The 24498-nt window shown below is 32.5% G+C and overlaps 2 protein-coding genes across 2 annotated transcripts; one reads left to right on the top strand and one right to left on the bottom strand.

Annotated features, from left to right (window-relative positions):
- Positions 1-1323: 1323 nt before the first annotated feature.
- Positions 1324-23064, bottom strand: LOC125077323 (probable G-protein coupled receptor 158). The gene is made up of 11 exons (XM_047689240.1): positions 22819-23064; positions 8791-8958; positions 7262-7780; positions 6659-6889; positions 5958-6026; positions 4539-4706; positions 4203-4406; positions 3497-3700; positions 3015-3212; positions 2116-2136; positions 1324-1588 (listed from the first exon to the last, which is right to left on the bottom strand). The coding sequence occupies exons 2-11, from the start codon at positions 8935-8937 to the stop codon at positions 1436-1438; spliced, it is 1914 nt and encodes a 637-aa protein (XP_047545196.1). The 5' UTR covers positions 8938-8958; positions 22819-23064; the 3' UTR covers positions 1324-1435.
- LOC125077322 (myrosinase 1-like) lies at positions 14729-19167 on the top strand. Its single transcript, XM_047689239.1, has 6 exons — positions 14729-14766; positions 16450-16589; positions 16692-17356; positions 17445-17753; positions 17828-18066; positions 18842-19167. The coding sequence occupies exons 1-6, from the start codon at positions 14744-14746 to the stop codon at positions 19002-19004; spliced, it is 1539 nt and encodes a 512-aa protein (XP_047545195.1). The 5' UTR covers positions 14729-14743; the 3' UTR covers positions 19005-19167.
- Positions 23065-24498: the final 1434 nt, after the last annotated feature.

Genomic DNA, 24498 nt, shown 5'->3' with positions numbered 1-24498 from the left:
ACATAATATACATACATACATATATAGTCTTTTTACTTATATTCTGATAATAATTATGATATCTTAATATTTACAGTATTTTATATTAAGTACGCTGGTACTTATTTAGTACCATTAAAATAATGTATTAACAAGCGTTCTTTATTAAAACAAAAAAAAAAAAATAGTAAGATCATCATCCTTGCACGAGTCATCATATGAAAAATAAATAAATAGCATTAGCTTATACATCATTAGCATTTTCCTTTCAAATAAAGTATTTTCAGATAAACCGTCATTATTTCATTCATTTTACAACGGTTCCGTATGCGATCCGGAGTTGAGTGTGCAAGTAAATTACTTATAAGAAATATTCAGAATGTATTTAGTGCTTATAAAATAACAAACTTCAGATTATTCTGAAGAAAACAACGCCAAAAAGGTTATGCTCTTCTGCAGTTTGTCACTACAGAAGAACATTGCACTGCTTTGTCAGCAAGACCATTGTATGTTAACTTAGGTTTACGTTTTTACGATTTTCTTCTTTCTCGGTATTTATTAATTTTGTACAGTACTAAAGTGAGGCTTTAAACAAGTAAATAAAATGTTTAATAATAGCTAACTTTTTCAGTAGTTTAGTTAAAATGAAATGTAAGTACATTAAACATGTGTTGTGCACACGATATTTGACGGAAACAAGTAACAACAAGAAGTGCTAATCAAAAAGTGCTGTTAACCTATTTGTTTTTCGCTAGGTACCGAAACAACGATGACATATAAATAGATACTGATGTAACTATACATTTAATATCATAGTTATGATATATGTGATATTCGCAGATAAAAATATATTTTTATGTAACACAACATTTACATAGTTACTCAGATTATAATATCGTTTTATTTGACAATAGTTGAAGAATGCAAATATATTTATAGTAATATATATAAATAATATAAGATGAATGAGAAAACATAATAATTTTATAAAATTATATACTCAATAAACATAGATTATAACTTTCGTAAATAAAAAAATATAATTATTTTGACACTGTTTCTAAAAAAATATATAAAAATTATATAATTATGATTCCGAGACATAACTACGACACAAACATTAGATAGATATTCCTTATTTATTTTTCAAATTATTTTTGAATTGTAGCTACTAAATAATAACAAACAGAACAAATACCTACAACTAGACGACAAAATGACGACATGAAATATAGTTAACATTTAAAGATCATGAAATGTTTTAAATACAATCGATATCAATTTTATTGTGAATACATTTTCAACAGAAGACAATTTATAATACACAAATATAATGATCCGATATTATAACAATTCAATTCCTTTTTCTTTTAATAATAATATTCTTTAGGGCACATTAGAACGTTTTTACACTTGGTTTATATTGAAAGGTCCTCTTTACGAGCACACAACTAAGTCACGCCTGTGTTTCCCCGTCTGTGTAGTGCGAGGGCCCCTCTGCTGAGCAGACCGAGTCCTCCGGAGTACGCGATGCGTCGCCTGCCTCACTTGCCTCCACGGCACTCGCACTGCCTCCCTTGTTTTTACATCCCCGTCGAGCTTGCAGTGCCTAAGCAAAAAAATCATCTTATATAACAAATTTAATTAAAAAAAAATTAAATATAGAATTAATTGAGCGTCCATTTATATTTATTACATATATATCGTGTCTGATAAAATGTATACGTAGCAAATATGTGTACGTAAAGCCAAACCATTAGTGTAAACAAACCAGAAACTGTTAAATCAGTTTATTTAATTATGTAACTATTTTATTTGACTAAGGGATGTAGAAATTCAGCGTGTTAAAGGATAAGCTTGTAAGCTTGTCTTTTAGCAAAAACGAGATGTGCGTGTAAATACGATGTCTAGAAGTTTATTATTTATTTTAAATTAGTGTTCAATTATTTAGACCAGTGTATTCCGCAGAAAAAATGAAGCATATATCACACATAAAAAAAGTAGCGATTGTGATTTGTACATAGACTGAGTGCGGACGAGATCCGCTATTAGTACTGGTAGGGACTCAGGCTGACATCAAGGGGCATGCGGGTGCTCCAATTCAGTGCGCATGCGATATATTCCACATATCCTTACCTTTTCACGACTGCCTTTTTTCTAAAGTAGGATGGAAGTGAAACATTATATTAATGAATGTGATCGAACACCATGAAAAAGGGATTTCCTAGTTTACATATATTTAATTGACACGAAACATAATCCTTCAGTTATGGCTATTAGGTAGGTACTTGGTCAAGGGATTAAAATAATAATAAAAGGTTAGTGAACTAATAAGGAAAAACGACATTAATAAAGAGTGAAAACATACTAGAAAGGTGAACACAATATAACAAAACACAAATACAAACATCAAACTTTAATTTTATTCATAAATAAGGATGTATTGATTTTTATATACCCTTTGAGTATAAAACAGTAAGAATGTAAAAAATTAACGTCGATAATATGACATTTTTGTTTATTCACAAACAACAACAATGGCTATTTCAATTACAACATTCATCTGTCATATATGTATTATTACCATTTACTTTTAGAAGGCGAGATATGGTGGCATTACAAGAAGTATGAGCCACCTTTCACCAACCACTGGTTCTAAATTGTTATGTCCCTTGCGCCGGTAATTACTTACTACATGTATATAATACCCAATGAGTGAATAGTACCCACCCAAGCGTCGTTATAACAGCACTATTTCCAGCTATATTTGTATATAGCAGTTAAATAATTACTCCTGTGAATCACTGTTTCATGTTAAATAAGCAAGTAGTTTATTTCTTTACGTCCATATATACTAATATAACATCATATAATCATATAATATCCATATAACATAACGAAGTTTCGGCTATTAATGGTAATATCTTTTAAAGTTTGTCTAGAGCTCTTGTAGAGGTATCGTATACGTTAAAAATAGTTCATCTCTTATAATGTGGGATAAATGATTTAAAATTAAAGAGCTTTAAATTATATACCTGCAATGAAAACCGCCTGTGAGGTGGCTTTCGCCCTCCACGACGTTTGCTGATATGCGGATTGTCGCGACGGAGCGTCTGATTGCGCAAAATCTCCAACTGCACGTACAATCGCTTCAATTCTGCGCGCACTTCTTCCGATGTGGGTTCTTCTTCACCTTCTGCACCGAAACCCTCCGCTGGACCGCGACGAGATACCTGAATCGTTTTGTTAATTTTTGAATTGAATATTTTAAAGAACAATCAATTTTATTGAGATTATTTATTTATTTTATATAAAATATTTGGATATATAATTAAATATATGGATATATAATATGCGTTTATCATCAGGGATTCGAATCCATGAGAAATACCAACAACACTTATAGTATTATTATTAATATTACAACTTATTATAACAACTAGGATGCCTGATTTTGAGGAAAACTACAACTACATTATTAAATGTAGGCATATCATGTTAAAAAACGTCCACAAACCTCCTGTGCGAGCGACCGTGCGCGGTACCCGTGCCAAAGCCGCGGTGCGAGCACGCACGCGAGCGCTGCGCCGGCGGACAGGTGCGCGCGCGCGGCCGCCGCCAGCGCCGAGCGCTCGGGCGCCGCGCCCGCCAGCGCCGCTACGCGCCACGCCGCGCCGCACACGCCCTCCGCCCACAGTGCCGTCGCTAGCCATCCACGCTCCTAAAAACAATTTGCAAAACAATATCATAACTACGACTTTCCTACATCTCGGCTGTGATGATCCGATTGATTCTTGCATAGACCATTAATTGTTAGCTTTTAAAACTTTTTCGATTTTCTCGAATTTCACCATATGTTTCTAGCTGCTTATATCTACTATTGAACTTTCTTTGGTTTTTATTTGACGGGGATTGAAATATTTTGTTAGTAATAAATGTTGTTATAACTAGCAATTCTGCAGGTGATTTTTGGCAACTGACTTACGGTGACACGTACTGACACGTCATTTTGATACGCGTATTCTATAAATTTTATATTTCTTATAGTCAGTGTCGCATATGATATTCTGACATATGACGCGCGTGTTACACGGTGAATTCGATTTTATTTTTACAGAATTCCTCTACTGAACTAATAATTCTCAATGAACATAAACGTTACATATATGTAATTCCAAACATTATTATTTATTTTTATGATAAAGTTGAAATTAACATATTACCTGAAATGGTACATTTGCGTTTCTCGCTGCATGTGCTATCCGAAGTCCCGCTACAAGTAGGAGCAACTCGGCAGCGGCCGTGACGTGGTGCCAAGCAGCGCGGGCACAGCCTCCGCCCGCGTCTTCGTCGCATGCCGTCGTCGCAGTAAAAGCTGATAAGTAACAAGCTGCACCTAACACCATCGCTGCAACTATTCTTAAGACCTGTAAATATATTAATTTAACTCTACAGTTACGAAGCATCAGATGTAAGACTAAATTTGAATCCGACTTTATCATATAACGAAATCAAATAAAATAAGTAACAATGCTATTGTTCATTAACAATAAACTGGCCTCTGAGTCTCTCGGTGTCCAACGATGTGCCTTTCTTGTGCGGAACTCTGCGAGCAGCACCCACAACCGCAGAACCACAGAGCCGTAACACGCAACGAAGCCAAGCTCGCGCAACCACGCTCCCGCCACGCATCGCCAACGCGCTATCGATATGTATTGGGAAGCCGCCTGTGATCAAAATAATAATTTATGTAAAATATGTTTAAATGTTGAAAAATCATTGTATTTTTAACATTAACATGATATTGATATGTGCGGTTATTTCAGGGATCTGCAATTCATTTCAACTGTAATCGAGATGATTCAAACGTTTATTGTAAGTTGACGGTAACGGATTACCGTTAGTCGACCTCGCAAGCTAGACCCAATACTCTTCCGTTTCCTTACTAAAAGAAGTATTGTATAACAGAAAAGATAATGAGCAGTGGATAAATTTTACATCTAACGCAGTAGAGTACAACGTAGAGTTTGTAAAGGTCTTCTAGAGTTAGAAGCCCGGCTCTACGTGAGATTTGATAACTTTTTGATAGTGCGAGTATGTTCGCGTTTTGGCAACATTATACTTGAAAATTTTTGGTGGGATACCTTTTGAAAATGGCGGAGAATTACAAATAATGTTAGAATTACAAATAAGAAATTTTATACAATATTTAAAAAGTTGCCTTCTCGGCTCACGAGCGTTTTGAAAGTAAATTTACTGGAATTTGTGCAAAAAAAAAATGAAATTTAAGGATATACATTTAAGAAGATAGATTCAAGTCATTTGTTAAAAAATACATTGGTAAAGAAGGTATATTATTCGATACAAGATTATATTGATGATAAAAAAGCGTGGAGTTAATGCTTGTTGCCTTCCAGGCAGGAGACATGACATTAATATATAATTCTATTTAACTAACATGACTGTATTTTTAAATAGAGGGGTAGATTTACTTTAAATTGTTTGTTAAATGACTATTCAAAAGTGCTTGAAAAAGTACTTTAATAAAGTATATAAGTATATTTTGATTTGATTTGATTAATTGGAGCAACGTTAGCTTCAAAATCGTCTGAATTTCCGTTCAAGTCAAATAATCTACAATATGTTAATATACTATATATCTTTCGTCTGTATATGTATTATTTTATATTAGATAAGAAGACCTAAAAACCGATAAAAACAACAAATAAACAAACTAATCTTATACCTTTCTTATATTCATATGATTACATAAGTGTGATAATATTATCTTAAACGAACAAAAGTAATATTATCAATGAAAAACATATTCCATATTAGATAACCGAAGAATTTTTTTTTTCTTAAGCCTAAACTTAGCTTTGAGATAGCCTCCCGCAAATGTACAGTGAGATAATTCAAAAACATTTCGTCTTTATCGCGCGTATTTTTTTAAACAGACCGAAATAAAAATGTCTTACCGAAGCATACATGAGCATAGCACCAAGAAGAACTACTTCTAGAACTGTCCACATGCCCATGGCAACGGCCTGAAAATAAAAGTGAGGCATGTTTTAAAGAGAGGATTTCATTAGAGATATTTAAAAAAAGCCGTATTAAAGGTTTTACAATTTTAATGCTTAACAGTAAACAGTGATTACATTTATAAACATGAGATCATAAAAATAGATGTCATCATATATACGTACATACTACATATATATAAAACAAATGTCAATTGTACTTATAATTTTATTTTGATTAAGTTGCGCAGAGACATTGCGCAGTAGTTATTTGCGCCAGGCCTATTACTAAGTAAGCTTTATACGTATTATCTTAGCGATTACATATTGTAATTAATGATCATTAACATGTACATGCTTATAATTTAACTGTATTTATTAAGTTTTAATGTAATAGTTGACCTCTAACCTATGCTAGACCCAAAATTCTTGTTTATATTCGAAAATATACCTTAGAGGTGAATTTTAAGATCTTATATCTAAAAAATATTGACTTATAGACTTTAAAAATAGTAATTAAAATATTTTATCAAACAAACATATTATTGCTTTAGCTTGCAATCTTCCATTAATGTTCTGGCCGCTGGCCAACTTGGCTAGTTTGAATAATTATTGTTTTAAATGAACTTTTACTTTTTTAATTTAAAGGTAATACGTACTTTACACTTTCTCTTTTTAAAAATGATAAATCCGATGACGAGGCAGAGCAGCATGCCAGCAAGGTTGGCTGCCAGTAATGAAGCACGGTAGGCGTCGGCGAGGCATGCAGCTGGATTGCTGCCCAGCCCACATGGAGTGCAGTTCATCTGACCGATTTCAAAGAGCGTTGATCTACTGATCCAATCTCCTCCACTCGCATGCCAATGACCCGAGCTACATTTACAATGGTACTGGAAAAGAAACAAGACAAGAAAAATACAAGAACGCTACGTTATTCATATTTAAAGAAACAAATAATAAATTGTACAAATATATATAAGTTACTAGTTAAACGCTCCAGTTTCGCACGGGTGCAATTGATGAAGAAAGAAAATAATATGATATATCATTTCTTATAAATTATAATACTCAAGAATAATGTAGCTTTATAACAGTGAAAACATTTTAGCTTTGGGTCGTTAGTTCTGAAGAATACTCCCTGCGTACAAACAAACAAATCTTGCTTCTTTTTTCATTCAATATTGAGAATGACTTTAAATAATTGATACAGTCCAAGCAAAAACTTACAAACAATATCTAAGACTAAGAATTAAAATGTTTACCCCAAGTCTTTGGTCTCTATTTTCAGAAGGAAAAGCTTCACAATCCGTCGTAACTGGATCACATAACGGTGGTCCACCTAACCATTCATACATAGTTTCTTCACATGGTATAGCCGGTATGCGACGAAATATTGCAGCAGCAGCTCGAGCTGGTCCAGCGCCTCTAGCCGCTGCCGTTCCACCCCACCACCCCGGATTACCTTCACATGAATACCATGCATTGGACCAAAGAACAAGGCTAGCGTTCCAAGCAGAAGCTAAAGTACGCCAGAACTGTTGGAGTGTGGCTGAGTTATTTTGTTGAAAGACGATTAGTCTTGGGGGTTCTGCGATGTAGAGTATGCCAAGGTGCAGCTGTGGTGCACCGAGTGCGACAGCAGCTGGGGGTGGGTGGAGTGGAGCGCGTGCAGCGGCTCGTGCAAGGGCAGCTGCCCTAGCTTCGTCCGCAGCACCCTGCTCCACGAGCTCTGACAACGCTCGAGCGGTTTGAACAACAGCGGCTTCATATTCGCGAACATTCTGTAAAAATATTTTGTGAGATTAGATTTTTTTATAGTATCTTAAACAAAAATATACAACTTTATTTATTCCAAGTAAAAACTCACGAATTTTAAATGTAGTTGAATTACATTATTTATATTATATGAACGTCGTCTAAAATTATTGACAAAAAAGTACAAATTTTGTTCTTTGCGCCCGTGCGTTACAGACGATATTTAGTAGTGTTGTTTAGTGTTAGTTAGGTGATGAGCGCGTGGTACTAAGGTGGATTTGCACAAAGTCAAACACTTGTTTTAGAGTTATCCAATAAATTTATATTAGTATCTGTAACATGATTATTTTTATTCTTTTCTTTTATAAAATTATACTAGTTGAGCGCAAAATAATCTTTAATTTTCATTTATGCGAAATGACATGTTAATTGCGTTTCAACTTCTACTGAGTTGCAACACAAATTTTAGTGGGTTGTTACGAAGCAGTAGTTGAAAAATAATCCATAAAAATAATTACCAACTCGAGTTTACGAGTTTAGTAGCTTCAAATATATTCCCAGTAAAACAGATGAATGAGGAGGGCACTTGACGTTAAGAAAAAAAAATTAGAAACCCAACACAACAGAGTGTACTTTATCAGATAACTTTATACAGATAACTCAGTGAAGATATTAATAGATCATATCAATCGATACCAATAGTATCTAGAAATTGTTATCAATATCTTAGTGAAAAAATAAAATCACTTTTTAGAATGCAAATAATGAGAATAAATGAAATAAAGAGAAAAAAGAGTTAATGTTAGAGACGATGACTATAAAATATTATACTTAGTTTGCATCGAGAAGTTTTCTAACTTGGGTTTACATACATTAAAATAAGAATAATAGCATCATACAATATTTTCAATGATTTTTTATGAAACTCAGAACACGCAAGAGTACGCATATTTTTGGATATTGTTCAAAATAAATATTCTAATTATTATCTAAACATTTGAAAGATCCTGAAATCCTTATAATTTCCTGTAAGTACCTGTGGTAAAGGTGGCGTCCTTTTTAGAAGTAGCGGGTCGCACGACACGGGGGCGGATGAGGGTGCGGGCGACGGGCCGGCGGGCGCGGCGGCGCACGCGCAACATACTAGCGCCAACGCCGCACACCGCGCCCACCGCGCCCCCATCGCTCGCCTGCACCCCGCACTCTGTATTACAAAGCAAACCAAAACCATAAACATCATTTTTCAACTTTCCTCAAATAAATAAGTCGTGCTACTGTATCGAGAAGCAAAGTAGACACTTAAAACACACGCCACTTCTAATACGACTTGTAATTGTAATAGTGCCTTAGTTATTACGCACATGAAAATAAACTCACAAAAACTATATTTTTACGCAAACTTGATACGAGATAAACCTAATTAATATCAAAATTAAAAGAAACTCTCACAATGGAATTACATAGCTAAATACTAATTCAAACTCAAACTTAAACTCAAATTCCTTTATTCAACATAGAATCATTACACTTTCTTATTGATGGTCAAATTAAACACTAGTACCGGTTCGGAAAAACGAACACCCTGACCTGAGAAGAACCGGCGAAAGAAACTCAGCGGGTCTACTTTTTTGTCAAATTAATTACATACATAATTGTATATGAATAGAACCAACCAGGAGGCGATCGTTTCATTCCCAAGATGTGCTATCAAACATAAACTCGCTAATTGTATAGTAACCTTTAGCAAAAAAGCGTTCCTTAACAATTTTTTTAAATTTTGCAACAGAAACATTTTGAACGCTTTCTGGGATCCTGTTGTAAAAGCGTATACATTGCCCCACAAAAGATTTACTGACTCTATGCAGTCGAGTAACAGGAGTAACAAGATTGAGTTTGTTCCCTGTACCAATGTTATGAGAATGACATTTTCTCATCTCAATTAAATACAACAAGATTATTGTAACATATCAAAATCAACAAATACGCTTTTTCATATACGGGTATAATAATTAAATTGGGGGATTTTTTAATTAATTGTGATAGCTAAAGGTATTTTCCTAACAACAACAACTAAGGAAGGATAAATTGTCCTTGCGGAGGTGGAATCTTGATGCAATAAAACAGATCTTTTTCGTAGAACGGATATTAGTCCAGTCATTACGTAGGGAAAAACGGGTGAGAAATTCAAATGAACCGAGAAAGTCCAATTTTGGATGTTACATGGTGGAAAAGCTTAGTTCAAATTGTCCACCAATAAAGCCTTGTGCATTTTCTGCCATCTTGAAATGTGTTAAATTCCGATTTTTCAAAATAACTCGGTTCTCCGTTGAGATACGTAAATTTTTGTGGAATACTTTTTTGTTGCTTTTTTAACAATCTAAAATCCTTTGCAATTTTCCAAATACATTTGAAAATGCAAATGAAAATTGCAATGACTGGACGATATATTTTCTATGTCTGAAGGGAAAAAGTAAAAAGAAAAAATAAGAGTAATTTATCATACAAAATAGTTACTAAAAATCTAAGCTTTGATCGATCCCACTGCAGTGAGGTAATAACGTTGGCACATTTCCTATTCTTTTCCCTGTCAGCTGGCATAATATTAGGAATTTTGACATAGAATTAATTAAAGGGTCGCTGGTCCACTTGTTGCAGTCTTTCAACATTATACAAATATGGCATTTATATTCGTATCCCCCACACCCTATGTGTACCTATAATAATTAACGCATATAGCTAAAAAAATGGCTTAAATTTATATTATAGTATTGTTATCTAACGTGGTCAAATCCTATAAATAATTTTAGTGAAAGTTTAGGTATTCCATCCATTTTTCGAGACAATTGCAGTTTAATTCCTCTATGTAGTAGTATGATTGGCTCAGTCTCCTTTGATTTCCGTTATTGATTATGCTGACGTCTGCAACTGACATGCAAAAGAAGAGCTACTTGATGAATACGAATGACTTCAAACTTTGTGCTCTAATTTAATTATTTTGTGGATTGCGCATATTTCAGATACTTCCATTAATGTTCGCAGGGTTTAAGTATATTGACGTATCTATAATAGCGTGTTGTTTTAATTCTTATCATTAAATATAAAAAAGTGTATATTACAATAACTTACAATTTAGACTGAAATGAAAGCGATTTTAATCTTACTCTAGATGAGCTTTTCTTTCAAATTCAGTTTTATATAAAAACGATTCAATAATCGTCAGGCCTTAGTTCGATACGTCGATAACGATACAAAGCGCAGTTTTTCTTCGATTCGAATGGAAAGAAAGGACAAATATCTGAAGTTCTTTTTAAACATTCTATAGGAAGTGAAAGATTGCGTGTCGAAGTATAAATTTATAAATAAAAAATAACTGTACAAATAAATAATAGTGCAAATACAATATATTTTTTGATAGAATAAGAAAATTTGTGAACATGAACATGAAAAACATTTAAGAAACATGAACTCCTATGTCAAACATTGTTAGTGATGGTCTGATCCGACTTGCAAATAGTTGTTTTTTTTATGATATCGGAAGGCGGACAAGCAAATGGGCCACCTAGACAATGGCGTTGTAAGAAATATTAACTATTCCTTACATCACCAATGCACCACCAACCTTGGGAATTAAGATGTTACATCCCTTGTGCCTGTAGTTTCACGTGCTCACTCACCCTTCAAACCGGAAGTAGAATATCTGATGAGTGGGTGGTACCTACCCAGATGGGCTCGTACAAAGGCCTTCCACCAAAAGAAAGTATTAATAAAGAAAAAGCTTGCCTGAAATTATCACATAAATGAAATTGCTGATCTGTTGGAATTTTTAATTAAATTATTTTTTTAATTGAATTCGTTTGTTCTTTTATAAAAAAATATTTGATTGTGTGCGATATTCAACGTATAGGCCCAAATGTAGAAGTTTTTTGAGACTATACAAAAGTAACTATTATAAAACACGAATGCATTTAAATTTTAAACAACGCCTTACTTGACTCCTTTTGGAAAATGGCGGTCTCACATTAGGATACCACTTCTCTCCGTGTCAATTCACTCGCAGATCATCTCTGACACAGGAAAATGTCTAATCCAAGAGTCAATAAAGTGGCTTTTACAAGTAATTTTTATTTCTATTTATAACATTATTTATTTTATATCACATAGGTAGGCGGCCTGGCATATGGTGTGCCTAATAGTAAGTGGTCACCCCATAGACATTGGTACTTTAAGAAATATTAATTATTCTCCACATTACTAATGCACCACCAACCTCGGGAACATTATATCCTTCGTACCTATAGTTACACTAACTGACTTACCCTTCAAATCGAATCCCAACAAAACCAACTCTTGCTGTTTAGCGGAATAATATACGATGAGTGGGCTGTACCTATCGAGATAGGCTTGCAAAATGTCTAAAATAAATCGGTACATCAATTATGAATAAAGTGAAAGCACTTTCGACGTCTTAATAAAATTACGCGTCTCTTCGCACTACCGAGAACTGTATTCTTTTACGTTGCTTTGCTATAATGTTCCGCGCGCTCCTCGCCTTTTGTCTTATAAAAAAATTGAGTTTATGTTAACAAGTACCTACTAATTATAATATGTTTAATGAAGTTTATGGTAATACTCGTGGCACTAAATTTTGTATGGCACTGATAGTGGTATTTTTATTTGTACTCTTAAGTAATCGAAGAATTAAGACATCGTTAAAGACTTGTAAGAAGTGGTTCTGTATATCTTACTTTGACGTAAATAAGAACAATCACCTAAATGAATTCATTTACAGTAGTCATCGTTGGGAATAGACATTCACTTATCAATGTGCGATATTGATAACTGTTTATTGTACAAAATAATTCTGCACCCAATTTAAGTATGTGCTCTGTTAGAAAAGCTGTATTAGAAATTGTATTTGTTTGTTACTTTTTCATTATCGTGTGAAGAATTTCTTAAATGTATGTCGTTCTTTTCTTTCTAGTATTTATTATGCGCGAAAAGAGCGGCAACAATTGAACATTTCATATAACACAATGGTAGCATATATCTCAGATTTTTGGTTAAGTAACTGTCAATATTTTAATGTTTACAACATCAATAGGGATGTTGATTTATAGATTTACTAGCTGTTGCCCGCGGCTTTGCTCGCGTGGAAATTGATTATATTACAGAATAATTTAAAAGCTGTCCTTGCGAAAAACAATCTTCTCTTATATCTACTCCGGCCATTTTAGAAATTTTACCTTGTGCTTTATTAATTGTCATGGTTAAGCATACTTTAAGTGCGAACTGTACTCTCTTGAGATTAAAGGGGTATTCTGATGATATCAAAGATATTCTCCTTTAGTACAGTGATAACCTTTAATATTAGTCTGGTGCCGTTCCATAATTTTTGAGTTCTTAAATTCCTCAGTAACATTATTGGCACGGCAATTTCCTAACATAAAAATGACGGGCTTCAAGGCTAACCTATATAAGAAATTTCACCCCTATTTCAACCCTTAGGGGTAGAATATCCAAAAACGCTTAAATACATATCTACTCATTTCTCATCAGTAGCCCAAAAATTAAGATGCTTATAACTTCAAAAATGACGGACTTCCAGACTAACATATATACAAAATTTCAACCCCTAGGGGTAGAATATGCAGAAATTCTTAAATACATATCTATTCATTTCTAATCAGTAGCCCAAAAATAAAGTTTCATGTTTCTAACTTAAAAAATGACGGTATTCCCTACAAACTTTCAATCTTTATTTCACCCCTTTAGAGGTAAACAATCCAGAAACGCTTAAATATGTATCTACTCATTTTTAATCAGTATCTCAAATATAAAGTTTCATGTTCCTAACTTAATAAATGACGGACTTACATACAAACGTTCAACACCTATTTCAACCCTTTATGGGATTGAATTTCCAAAGTTCCTTTCTTAGTGAGTGTCTACTCAATAAAAGGATCCTACTCACCAAATTTCAAGGCCCTAACTTTAATAGTTTACGCTTGGCGATGATGAATCAGTCAGGACTGGCTTTTTTATATATATAGATTTATATACAGTGTAAACTCTATATAACGACTCTCAAGGCATATGTATTTTGACGTTATAGGAAGTTGTCGTTAAATGGCGATAAGAAAAATCTGTATTAGAAAAAGAAAAAGTTTATTTCAGATTAGTGTTAGTAATTAAATAAAAAACAATTCTTATTTGAATGTTATGGTTAATTTGGTCTGACGTCTTTTGCCGGACCAGTCATTTTGTTGTATTTTTTTACTTATACGTATCGGTGCGATATTGAGACATCTTGGTGATAAAATGGTGCTTTTTCAATTATTTTGCTGCTTCCAGAGCTTCTTTATGCAAGCAATCACAATTTGTAAACTAAAGATTGGATTTCTTAGAAAATTCGGTATATATGATGCCGACAGTTTATTACGGGCTAGGTTAATAAAGCGACAAAAGAACGTACACATTTGCGATTTTTTTGGTAATTTTAGCAACTAAAAAATTACTTTTATTATTTATTTATTTTCGTTATTATATATATAATGTGGTGCATGGTGGATTTAAGAAGCAAGATTTTTTTTTTCATCATAATATTCGCTAATATCTATAAAATATTCATAAATCAATCAATAATCCTTTGGTAGTTTCAGAGATAAGAGCGAATGAAACACATATATATAGAACTTTAAATGATTTTAAATGACTCAGGCAATATCGATTGATTTATTATATATATGGTTTTCGTATAATTTATATTTAGTATTATTTGTAATAACAATAATTATTTTCATCTAATATTATAAATATTATCTCAAATGTTTCTTCTTAAACTCTTCGCAATATCAATATTGGAGTTATCACAGATTATAAGCGTTGTTATCTATATACGATTTACGACGCTTGGGAATGGAAACGGACGGAACTGCAGATATATATAAAGGTGTACGTTGAATATTATCAATAGGAGTCGAATCATTAAGATGTTAGGATCACCGCAACTATTGTAAGTTACGATTTAAAATATAATTAGTGGCTGATTTTTGAAATTAAGTCATCAGTTTAATTACTAATTACCTTTTTTAAAATTTATATTTATTTAAAATTATTATATGAATACTGAAAAACAACTATTTTAAATAATTTATTTAATTATTTATTTACCGATATGAAATCTTGTTAAGAATATTTGTTGACAAAATTCCACATTCATAATTTATAATGACACTTTTGGTGATGCAAATCATCCACTTCATATATTTTTTAAAAAATAATTCCCGACTAATTAATATTTTTAATAATATCTCAAGGTGTGTTTTTTATTCATATATTTTAACAATATCTTATAAGTAAGCACTGAATATCAAACTAATGTAGGTGTTTATATTTAAATTTCTTAGAAAAAACGTATCTGGAAGGCTTCTAGTTTTATAACCATTTCCTCGTTTCTACCTATTTTGGCCTTGGCAGACATTCTCAAGAGAAACTAACCGGAATACATAGTACAGAAATGTATATGCGGATTCAAGAGCCCACTCTATTCCCTTACTCTCATAGTCGAATCAAAATCAAAATATAAGTTATTCAAGCACTTTTGAATCGTCATTTAACAAACTATTTTAAGTAAAGCTACCACCGGTTCGGAATGTAGATTCTGCCGAGAAGAACCGGCAAGAAATGGGAGGGTAACCCCGAATCCGACCGGAAAGAGTCCAGACGTAGGACCAGCGGCTTTTCATGCTTTCCGATGCACGAGATACGCACTTCCAAATTTCAGAATCCGGGCTACTGCTGAGAATTTTTAACAGAAAAAGCTAATTTTTTTCACTGACCTAGGCCGGGGATTAAAATCTGAACCTCGAGAGCTGGCGCCTTATAAATTAGCCTCTAAGACTAGATCAACAAGACAGAAAAAGTTAGCGCCGTATGTACCTACGCCAACTAACTAACGTTGATACTTGTACTACTTGATTTATTACATTATCTTAGGTCTAGTCACCCGTTCCGACTTCGTTCGATTATAATAAGGAATTTATACCAGTATTATATAAACATCAATAACCGATCTAAATTGTTTCTATATATATATATATATATATATATCTAAAACATGTTGCAACCTTTTATAATACTTAATAGGTTATGTCCGTCATGAAACTATAATTGAAAGTTGCAAATAAATATAATTTGAACTTTTTGAATGAAACCGAAATAAACTTACCCAACATATAAGAACAAATATAATGCCCTTAAAAGTAAAAACCCTCTTCTAATATGGCGTCAAATCTAAAGGTGTTTTATACTTTATAAATAATATACTTCAGTTATTATTATTGAACTTAACACCGGAGAAAACGTAAAATATTATCAATATTTATTCTTATCTCAGATGAAAGGCCCGGTTCAGCACACATTATCTGATAGACGAATGTGACGAAAAATAAAGAAAATAATTATGGTATAAGGAAGATAATTACCAAAAATGTATTATGTAATGACGTCCACACCGCCTGCGACTGCTTAGTGTGACTAACTGGAAAAATGTTCCTTTCAAATGCTGAAAGAATTTTGCCGAAAATGTGCTGTCGTTTCGTAATTTACTTCTCGGAAGATCAAAAACTCAGAAAATTCACATTTCGTCATGATAAGATTGGTATAGATATAAAATGTTTTTATTTAAATTCCACAGATTTTATGTTGCTTGCTTTGTTTTGGCTGAGAGCAAGGTAGCAAATGTTAATCGACATGAAGCAAGAAAATTTCCAGATGGAATGCTTTTCGGTGCGGCCACTGCTTCGTATCAGGTCGAGGGAGCCTGGGATGAAGACGGTGTGTATACGATATGAAATTAAGTTATTTTTAAATTTGTTTTTTTTTAATATTCCTTGCGTAATTGTCTATTTCGAAATATTAGGATATTTACAATTACAGGCAAATCGGAAAACATATGGGATACCTTGACGCACCGGGAGCCTTGCGTAATCGCTGAATGTCATAATGGTGACGTGGCTGACAATTCTTATCACTTATATAAGAGGGACGTGGAGATGATGAGGGAACTCGGTCTTGACTTTTACAGATTTTCATTATCCTGGTCAAGAATTTTACCAACTAGTTTCCCAGATAAGATTAATGAAAAAGGAGTAGAGTACTATAATAACCTAATCGATGAAATGCTTAAATACAACATTCAGCCAATGGTAACGCTGTATCACTGGGATTTGCCACAAAAATTGCAAGATATGGGAGGTTGGGCTAATCCTCATATAGTGGATTGGTTCACTGACTACAGTAGAGTTGTTTTCGAACTATTTGGAGACAGAGTTAAATATTGGTTTACAATAAATGAGCCACGAGAAGTTTGTTATCAGGGATATGGTTCGGCATCTATGGCACCTTTGTTTACAATGTCTGGATACGCAGATTATATTTGCTCCAAAAACTTATTAGTAGCTCATGCAAAGGTTTATCATATGTATAATAATGAATACAGACCTACGCAAGGTGGTACTATTGGTATCGTTCTGAGTATGAAGTGGTATGAACCTATAAGCGAAGAGCATGCTGAAGCTGCAGAAGACCTTACACAGTTTGAGGCAAATCAATATTCAAAATAATTTGTAAAATGTATGTACTTTTTTTGTTTCAAAGTTTTAATAACTCGTTATTTTTTCCTATTTTCAGTGGGGAATCTACGCTAATCCTATATTTTCAAAAACTGGAGATTTTCCTCAAGTAATGAAAGAAAAGGTAGCCGCTAAAAGTAAGGCTCAAGGATTCCCACGTTCGAGGCTGCCCGAATTCACTCCTGAGGAAATAGAATTAGTGAAAGGAAGCTCTGATTTCCTCGCAATCAACCACTATACTACAAATTTGGTTTATAGAAATGAGTCTGTTTTTGGATATCATTCATCTCCCTCATATTATGATGATATCGATGTTATCCTTTACACAGATAGCTCTTGGGAAGGTTCTGCGTCGCCGTGGTTAAATGTATGTAAATGTTTTATATAATAGTAATTTTATGAATACATGTTGCATTGCTATAATATTTCAAAATTGACCAGGTTGTTCCGTGGGGCTTTTATAAGCTGTTAACAAAGATAAGAGAAGACTACGACAATCCCACAATTTTCATAACTGAAAACGGATTCTCGACACACGAAGGACTAGTAGATGACAATCGAGTATCATATTATAGGCAATATCTTGACGTGATGTTAGACGCCATCGAAGACGGCTCCGATATCAGAGTGTACACTGCATGGAGTTTAATGGACAACTTTGAATGGTTACAAGGATACACGTATGTATAATTATTTTTTCAAAAATAAATAAATGTAGAAAATAATATCATTTAAGTTCCTACTTATTTTTAGAATACCGATTAGCTGTTACTCCTGATGCGTGTACGGAGCAATTAAACACACTAGTGATTTTTTATTGTTTATTTATCGAATCATTACTATTGGCACATTTTACTCTTACATAGGGGAAAGTGGTTACCCTTCGTACACTTTTTAGATTTTATTTTTTTACTACGTGATTAATTGTCGCATTTATCTAATTTATGTACTTACGTGTAAAAAATATATTTTAGTTTGTTATAAAAAAGTCCGAAACTATTATGCCGAAAGGTTAAAGGGTTATAGCCATTTTTCTACGATAAGATATTTGTACGTGGGGTACGTTCGTACAGTAGGTGGGATACTTACGTACGCCATGGGGTAGATTCATATAGGTTAACTAAAAAGCCAATTAAAGTCGTTAATTTTTTACTGATTATTACAAAAATATTTATTTATCAAAGTACTAACTTAATAATAACCGCTAGATTGCATTTGAGATAAAAAGATAGCTAGACAGCTAGCCTTTTCTGTAATCCTGTATATGACAAAATATAATTTTATTATGTAATATATCTAATTTTATTTAAATAATTATTTGATAATAACTTGTCTTTGATAAGATAGTATTCACATATTTGACAGCACTACAGAAGGCATAATAATTAAGACTTCGGACTTAGTATAACAATAAAAAATAAATTTGTAAGTGATATTGAAATTATATTTTTACAGACAACGGTTCGGCTTATATGAAGTGGACTATGAAAGCCCGGAGAGGACTCGCACACCTCGCAAAGCTGCCTATGTTTACAAAGAAATCATTCGCTCACGAACACTCGACTTTCACTATGAACCCGACATGAGCTTGCCTCTTCCTATTGATGAAGGACATTAAACTTCGAATATTAATGCTGATAAAATAGTTATTGAAATAAGAAATACCTATATATGTTAGCGATAACATTCCCTTCTCTAACTAGCTTGACCTGTATGCATCTAACGGAATCTTCCAACGTGGTTTTCCTATCTTCAAGACTGTTGAATTACCGATAACAAAATAATATTTTAATAATTTAGTTCTAGTATCCTGGGTAGGATCAACAGAACAAAAAATACTGGTATTACAGTATAGTTTAATAATTTATATTTTCTTTATTTAAATTGATTTTCAAAGCATAATTTTGTAAATATGTACATATGTAAATGCAGCAACTTCTTACAAATCTGCTTCAAACATTTATAGCTTAATATTATATGACTACCACATTTTGTCTGAAGATAAACTATTTGGCAACAACCAACAGCCGCAATGGATCGGTGTGTTCATAGTGATTTACGATGGAGTAGCATAAACGATTATGTGTACATTATACAATTACATCTGTGCTTCTGAGTTTTATTTTTACCATTTTTCAATCGCTGATACTGAAGAAATCGTATTGACGTTGTTTACGAACTGAAGCTACGTTATTCGAGTCCAATACATTTTGTGTATGGATATTTTTTATTTTGAATATATTTTAGTTAATTTCTTCTTTTTAATACTTTTCAACACAAAACATTTGCTAATAATACACTTCATCAAAGTTTTCTATAACGATGTCCCATAGGATATTGTTTACATAATTAAAGCACTACAACAACAATAATTTGGCGAATAGCCAACAATGTAATATGCTACGTAAACAGACATTAAATTTATATTTCAAATCAAACGCTAATATTATAAATTTGAAAGTAGCTCTGCCTGTTACCTCTTCATGTTTAAACTGCTGAACCAATCTATATAAAATTATTATATACAACTTTTTTAATTCACTCCTCCATGGGGGCGGATTGAGGCTTCGTGTGCAATAGTTGGTAAAGTTTTATAAATTTCGTACGGATTTAGCCGCAGGCGCAGCTAGCATCATATAATATAATATTTTACCTCGATATCGATTATATCATTCAGTTAATCTGTATGTTTTAAATTATTATTTTCAAACACTTCCTTAAAATAATGTTTTTTAGGTTGTTATTTACATTATAACGTTCCTGATATTTGAAGAATAATTATTATTAACAACCTAATATGTACGGTTATATTTTTTCAGATCAACTAATCTTATAATTTCAATATCGAAAATGAAAAATTCTAAAACCTTTCGTCAACGTTAACATTAACGGATATATATTTTTATAATACAACAAGTTACATACGGTTCATATCACTTAAAAAAAGGTTGTAAAAGATCCGTTTTGGTTGTGTGGTTAAAGAGCAATATTTGTCAGTTCAATGTTTACAAGGTATGAACGCGGAGGATATATTTCAGACGGGCTTGAAGCGGCGGCCTACGGTAAACAAACGTAATTTGGCCTCGAAATATTAACATTTTGCGAGGCGTCGTTTCGACGTTGAACTTACATTGTATTCATAATAGTCATCTAAATTTATTATTTTGCCTTAGAGATGTAATCTATTCATTGATTTTTTTATTGTTAGTCTAAATGCGTATCATGTAAAAAAGTTTAATATAATATTTTGTAAGTGCTAGATATCATATACATACCATATATATGTATACCGTACTCATACGTTATGAAACAATACATATATTTTTGTATCCTTTGATGTACCTAAGTAATCAAACACGTTGTAAAAACCTTCTCATCCATTAAGCAAGCACTCTTAACAAAATTCGAAGCGTAACCTAAAAGAGCAGAGATCTCTTCACAATGTCTCGAGGTGTTTATCCACAACTCGACGTGCTCTTCAGTAACGCTTCAAACTAAAGCTTGTAAATAAAGCTTTGTTTGACGTATTCGAAATACCGTAAAGAGTACAATGACTTATTATCTACATAATTTCATGTATAATTTAATATCGATCATTTCACACTTATTACACTACTATTAGTATAAGTATATTGAGTAATATCATTTTAACATAACCATAAAATACAGTATGGAAATGTTTGTATATTTCCTCGTTATACTTAATTCCAAATAATTTAATGTCAACAAATATGTATGAAAAATATATTAATGAAATATTGCGTATAAAAATAAGCAAATAAGTATGAAAATTACTATTATAACCGCAAATTAAAGACTTTACTATTGACGGTCGTTTAACCTTCGTAATGCATGTTGATATTATAGTTGTTGAAGCTACACGAAATCTTGGTTTTATCAAACGGAACACACAAGGATTTTCAGGAATAACTAAATTATTCTTTTACAATTATTGTGTTGTGCGCAGCTGTTTGAAGTATTAAATATCTGGAATACACTGTGTAGCATACACTCTCAGTGTATTTAGCATGTTTTAACGAAACATCTTGCGTTCATGAAAAATATTTTTCGCATAGACAATTACACAAGGAACCTTTAGCAATATTTAAGATGATTTATCTTATGAGTTATTTTTTTTTATTAGTTAAATAATGTTTTTGTTTTAATTTATGAATGAATGGAAGTGCTACATACATTTGTAATTCAAATGTATATTTGATATTGTATTGTTGGTTAATTAATTAATTTGTAAATACTTTGTGTTTATGTGTGTTGTAAGTGTGCTTTACTAATAAAGAAAGTTAAGTAAATACTGACTGACTGTTCAATAGTTTGTTATTCAATATAATCTAAGATATTACGTTTTACATATTATGTTATCAAATGTTTAATCGTAAAAATGATTCATCTATTGTTCAGCCGAGTGTTCAAAGTGTTGTGCCTATTTATAATAGTCTGTGAACCATTCAGTGGACATAGAGGACACAGGCAGTGTCGCTCCATTTAACATTCTTGCATGCTTCATATGACTTAGTCTCGTCTAAGAAATTTATTCACAATCTGAGAATGCGTTTTCTCAACGAGTTTCAGCCATGATTTGCATTTGATTCTGGAATGGAATATCACAAACATGTACGCAACAAGTTAAGATATTATATACTTTCAAATTGATTGACAGACACTGATATAAAGGAAAATGAAAATAACGTTGCCGAATGTTTTACATCTACAGCGACAATAACAATAAGATTTAAGAAAATTATTTTGATGAGAAAATGTTGAGAGTTCCTTTGTCAATCGACTATACCGAGTGACTACATAGAGTCTTACAGGGTACATAAATACATAGTACAGGGCTTACATCTCGAATCTTTGTAAGGGAAAATGTCGATTGCTAGTATTATAAAAAGTTTATCAAATACATATATATGTAGGTATATATATTTACACTTTAAATCATTATATAATTAAACCTTATAATATCATTCTCGTACTGAATTATTTCATTCAAAAAATAAAATAATATTGTGTTTAAACGTGCTAAGTCTTGTCTGCACATAAACCTTTTTAGCAGTCATACGCTTAATTTAAATCTTTACAATTTTACCCATCACGTATCATATATCTAGTATTATCAAAATCGTTAATGATATTTATGCGAGCTTACGACCAATTTTGGTATATTTTATTTCTACAAAACAAATATTCTTAAAAAACAGATATTATATAATTTATAAATATCTTCGAAAAACAAAAAAATCAGACGTTATTTCATAATTATATTTACAATAGTTTAAACTACTACCTCATAAAACATCATTCGCGTGTTTCCTCTCCTACACCTAAAAGGTCAATTCACTAATTTATATCACAAACTATAATTCTACAACAACAAAAAATAACATTACAAATAGGTATTATTATGTACGCACCTATGTTGATAGCACTCGACAGTTAGAGTCTATGTAGGGATGAATCATTCCGGTGTCTTTGAAAGCCATTAAGTAGCTCAATACATCATTAATTTTACGCACAACCGAAACAAAAATCGTAGGCATTAACGTTTCATAGCAGGTTTAAACGGTAACGATTATATTGATAATTTTAGCAATCGTTTCATTATATTTTAGAAATTTTTGATTGATTCGTTTTTTAATGGATTTGAGTGTTGTCACGAGCCCCCCAAGGGCCAGGAATCGACCAGGCGTCCCGCCGCGCCACTGAGCGAAAGCTGCGAGGCTCCCGGCCCGCGTTGATACGCGCATGCGTAGTATTCCTTCGCGACACGCCGCCCGCAACGCTGTATCCCGACGCTCCTTTAATTTCCTAATTTGCTTTTACATTACTTGCTCACGTAAAATTCACGTACGTGCTCTATGGATTGAACTGGCGACACACCGAATTATCGAAATTCTTATCCATATTGGAATCTAATATTCTCATACCAGATGTCTATGAAGTATGAACTGAATCGAAAATCGAAGGTGTGGGCATATAGTTACTTGCAAAATAGCATTTATATTATTATTCACCATTGATAAGTATAATATTGCACTAAGCCCTTTACCTATATTTATATAAATATTGCATAGCTGATAAAGGCTAAAACAACTATAAGTATAAGCTTGTGTGGTAAATTTACCAACAATCAAATACTACATTGCTTCGTTTGTCAGTGTGTTTATTATTATATATTTAAGAGTTATGACTGATATTGTTAAGGTCGCAAATCACTTTCAGACAAATAACGATCGTGTTCTGTAGGGTGAGTTTCGAATTTGAACTTCTTTAAAATAAATATGAATATCTTTAGTAGTTCAAATGCGCATTAAAGCAAATATGTATATCTTTAACAATTTAAAATTAATAAATTATTTTTTTTATTTTAAATCACCGAAGTTCGGCTCAGTCAAGTATGATGCGTCGTGTACTTATTGTATAACTTTAATATTCCTTTGTCTTTCTCGTAGCTATCATAGCCGAGTGGAATAGATTTGTATGATTTTAACAAAATACGTTAATCGGCAGTGCAACCATACCATGGTGACTGAGCTGAAGTTGAAAACCTTTCTTAAATAGTGCAGCAAGGGGATACCGTACGATAGACTTTACTCTACTTTATAAGCGTATTCGCTTCATTTAATTTCGCTTTATTACAAAATTTAATACAAGCATTGCATTGTATTTTTTAATTCTTTGAACTTATTTTTCTGTTTAATATTGTACGTCAATACAATATATAATTGTTCTAATCCATAAAAATCGAACGTATGAACGTATATCACTGTAAATAGTATACATAAGATAAAATTAATCATTATTCATACAAATATTTTTTATTCATGTGCATTAAATGAAAAAGTAAACTTAATTTCATTATTTACTTTTTTAAACTGGGTTTTTTATAAACTGCTTGAATAAACACAAAACATGAAGGGATAAGGTTTATACATTCAAAATAACCAACTATGTCTGATTTTGTTTCAGCTAGCAACTTTAGAACTCAAAGGGAAGATATTTGAATAAAATGCATTTGCAATTTGCTTAATAATTGTATTTTATTATCTTTGTATAAAATAATATAAACGATAACAGCTTTGTAACATACACGT

Source organism: Vanessa atalanta, chromosome 3 (assembly GCF_905147765.1).
Source record: "Vanessa atalanta chromosome 3, ilVanAtal1.2, whole genome shotgun sequence".
In the NCBI taxonomy this organism is placed as follows: domain Eukaryota; kingdom Metazoa; phylum Arthropoda; class Insecta; order Lepidoptera; family Nymphalidae; genus Vanessa; species Vanessa atalanta.
Note: the sequence above shows the minus strand (reverse complement) of the source record. Positions and strands in the feature narration are given on the sequence as shown.

What these genes read in the sequence shown, in the direction of transcription:
- LOC125077323 (XM_047689240.1), bottom strand. Translation starts at nt 8,937, where the DNA reads ATGGGGGCGCGGTGGGCGCGGTGTGCGGCGTTGGCGCTAGTATGTTGC. An exon ending in TTAAAAAGAGAAAGTGTAAA is followed by an intron (nt 6,027 to 6,658) that starts GTACGTATTACC and finishes TTTTATTTTCAG; the next exon opens with GCCGTTGCCATGGGCATGTG. An exon ending in AAAAAGGCAGTCGTGAAAAG is followed by an intron (nt 1,589 to 2,115) that starts GTAAGGATATGT and finishes TTTTTTGCTTAG; the next exon opens with GCACTGCAAGCTCGACGGGG.
- LOC125077322 (XM_047689239.1), top strand. Translation starts at nt 14,744, where the DNA reads ATGTTAGGATCACCGCAACTATT. An exon ending in TTAGGATCACCGCAACTATT is followed by an intron (nt 14,767 to 16,449) that starts GTAAGTTACGAT and finishes TAAATTCCACAG; the next exon opens with ATTTTATGTTGCTTGCTTTG. An exon ending in GGGAGCCTGGGATGAAGACG is followed by an intron (nt 16,590 to 16,691) that starts GTGTGTATACGA and finishes TTACAATTACAG; the next exon opens with GCAAATCGGAAAACATATGG.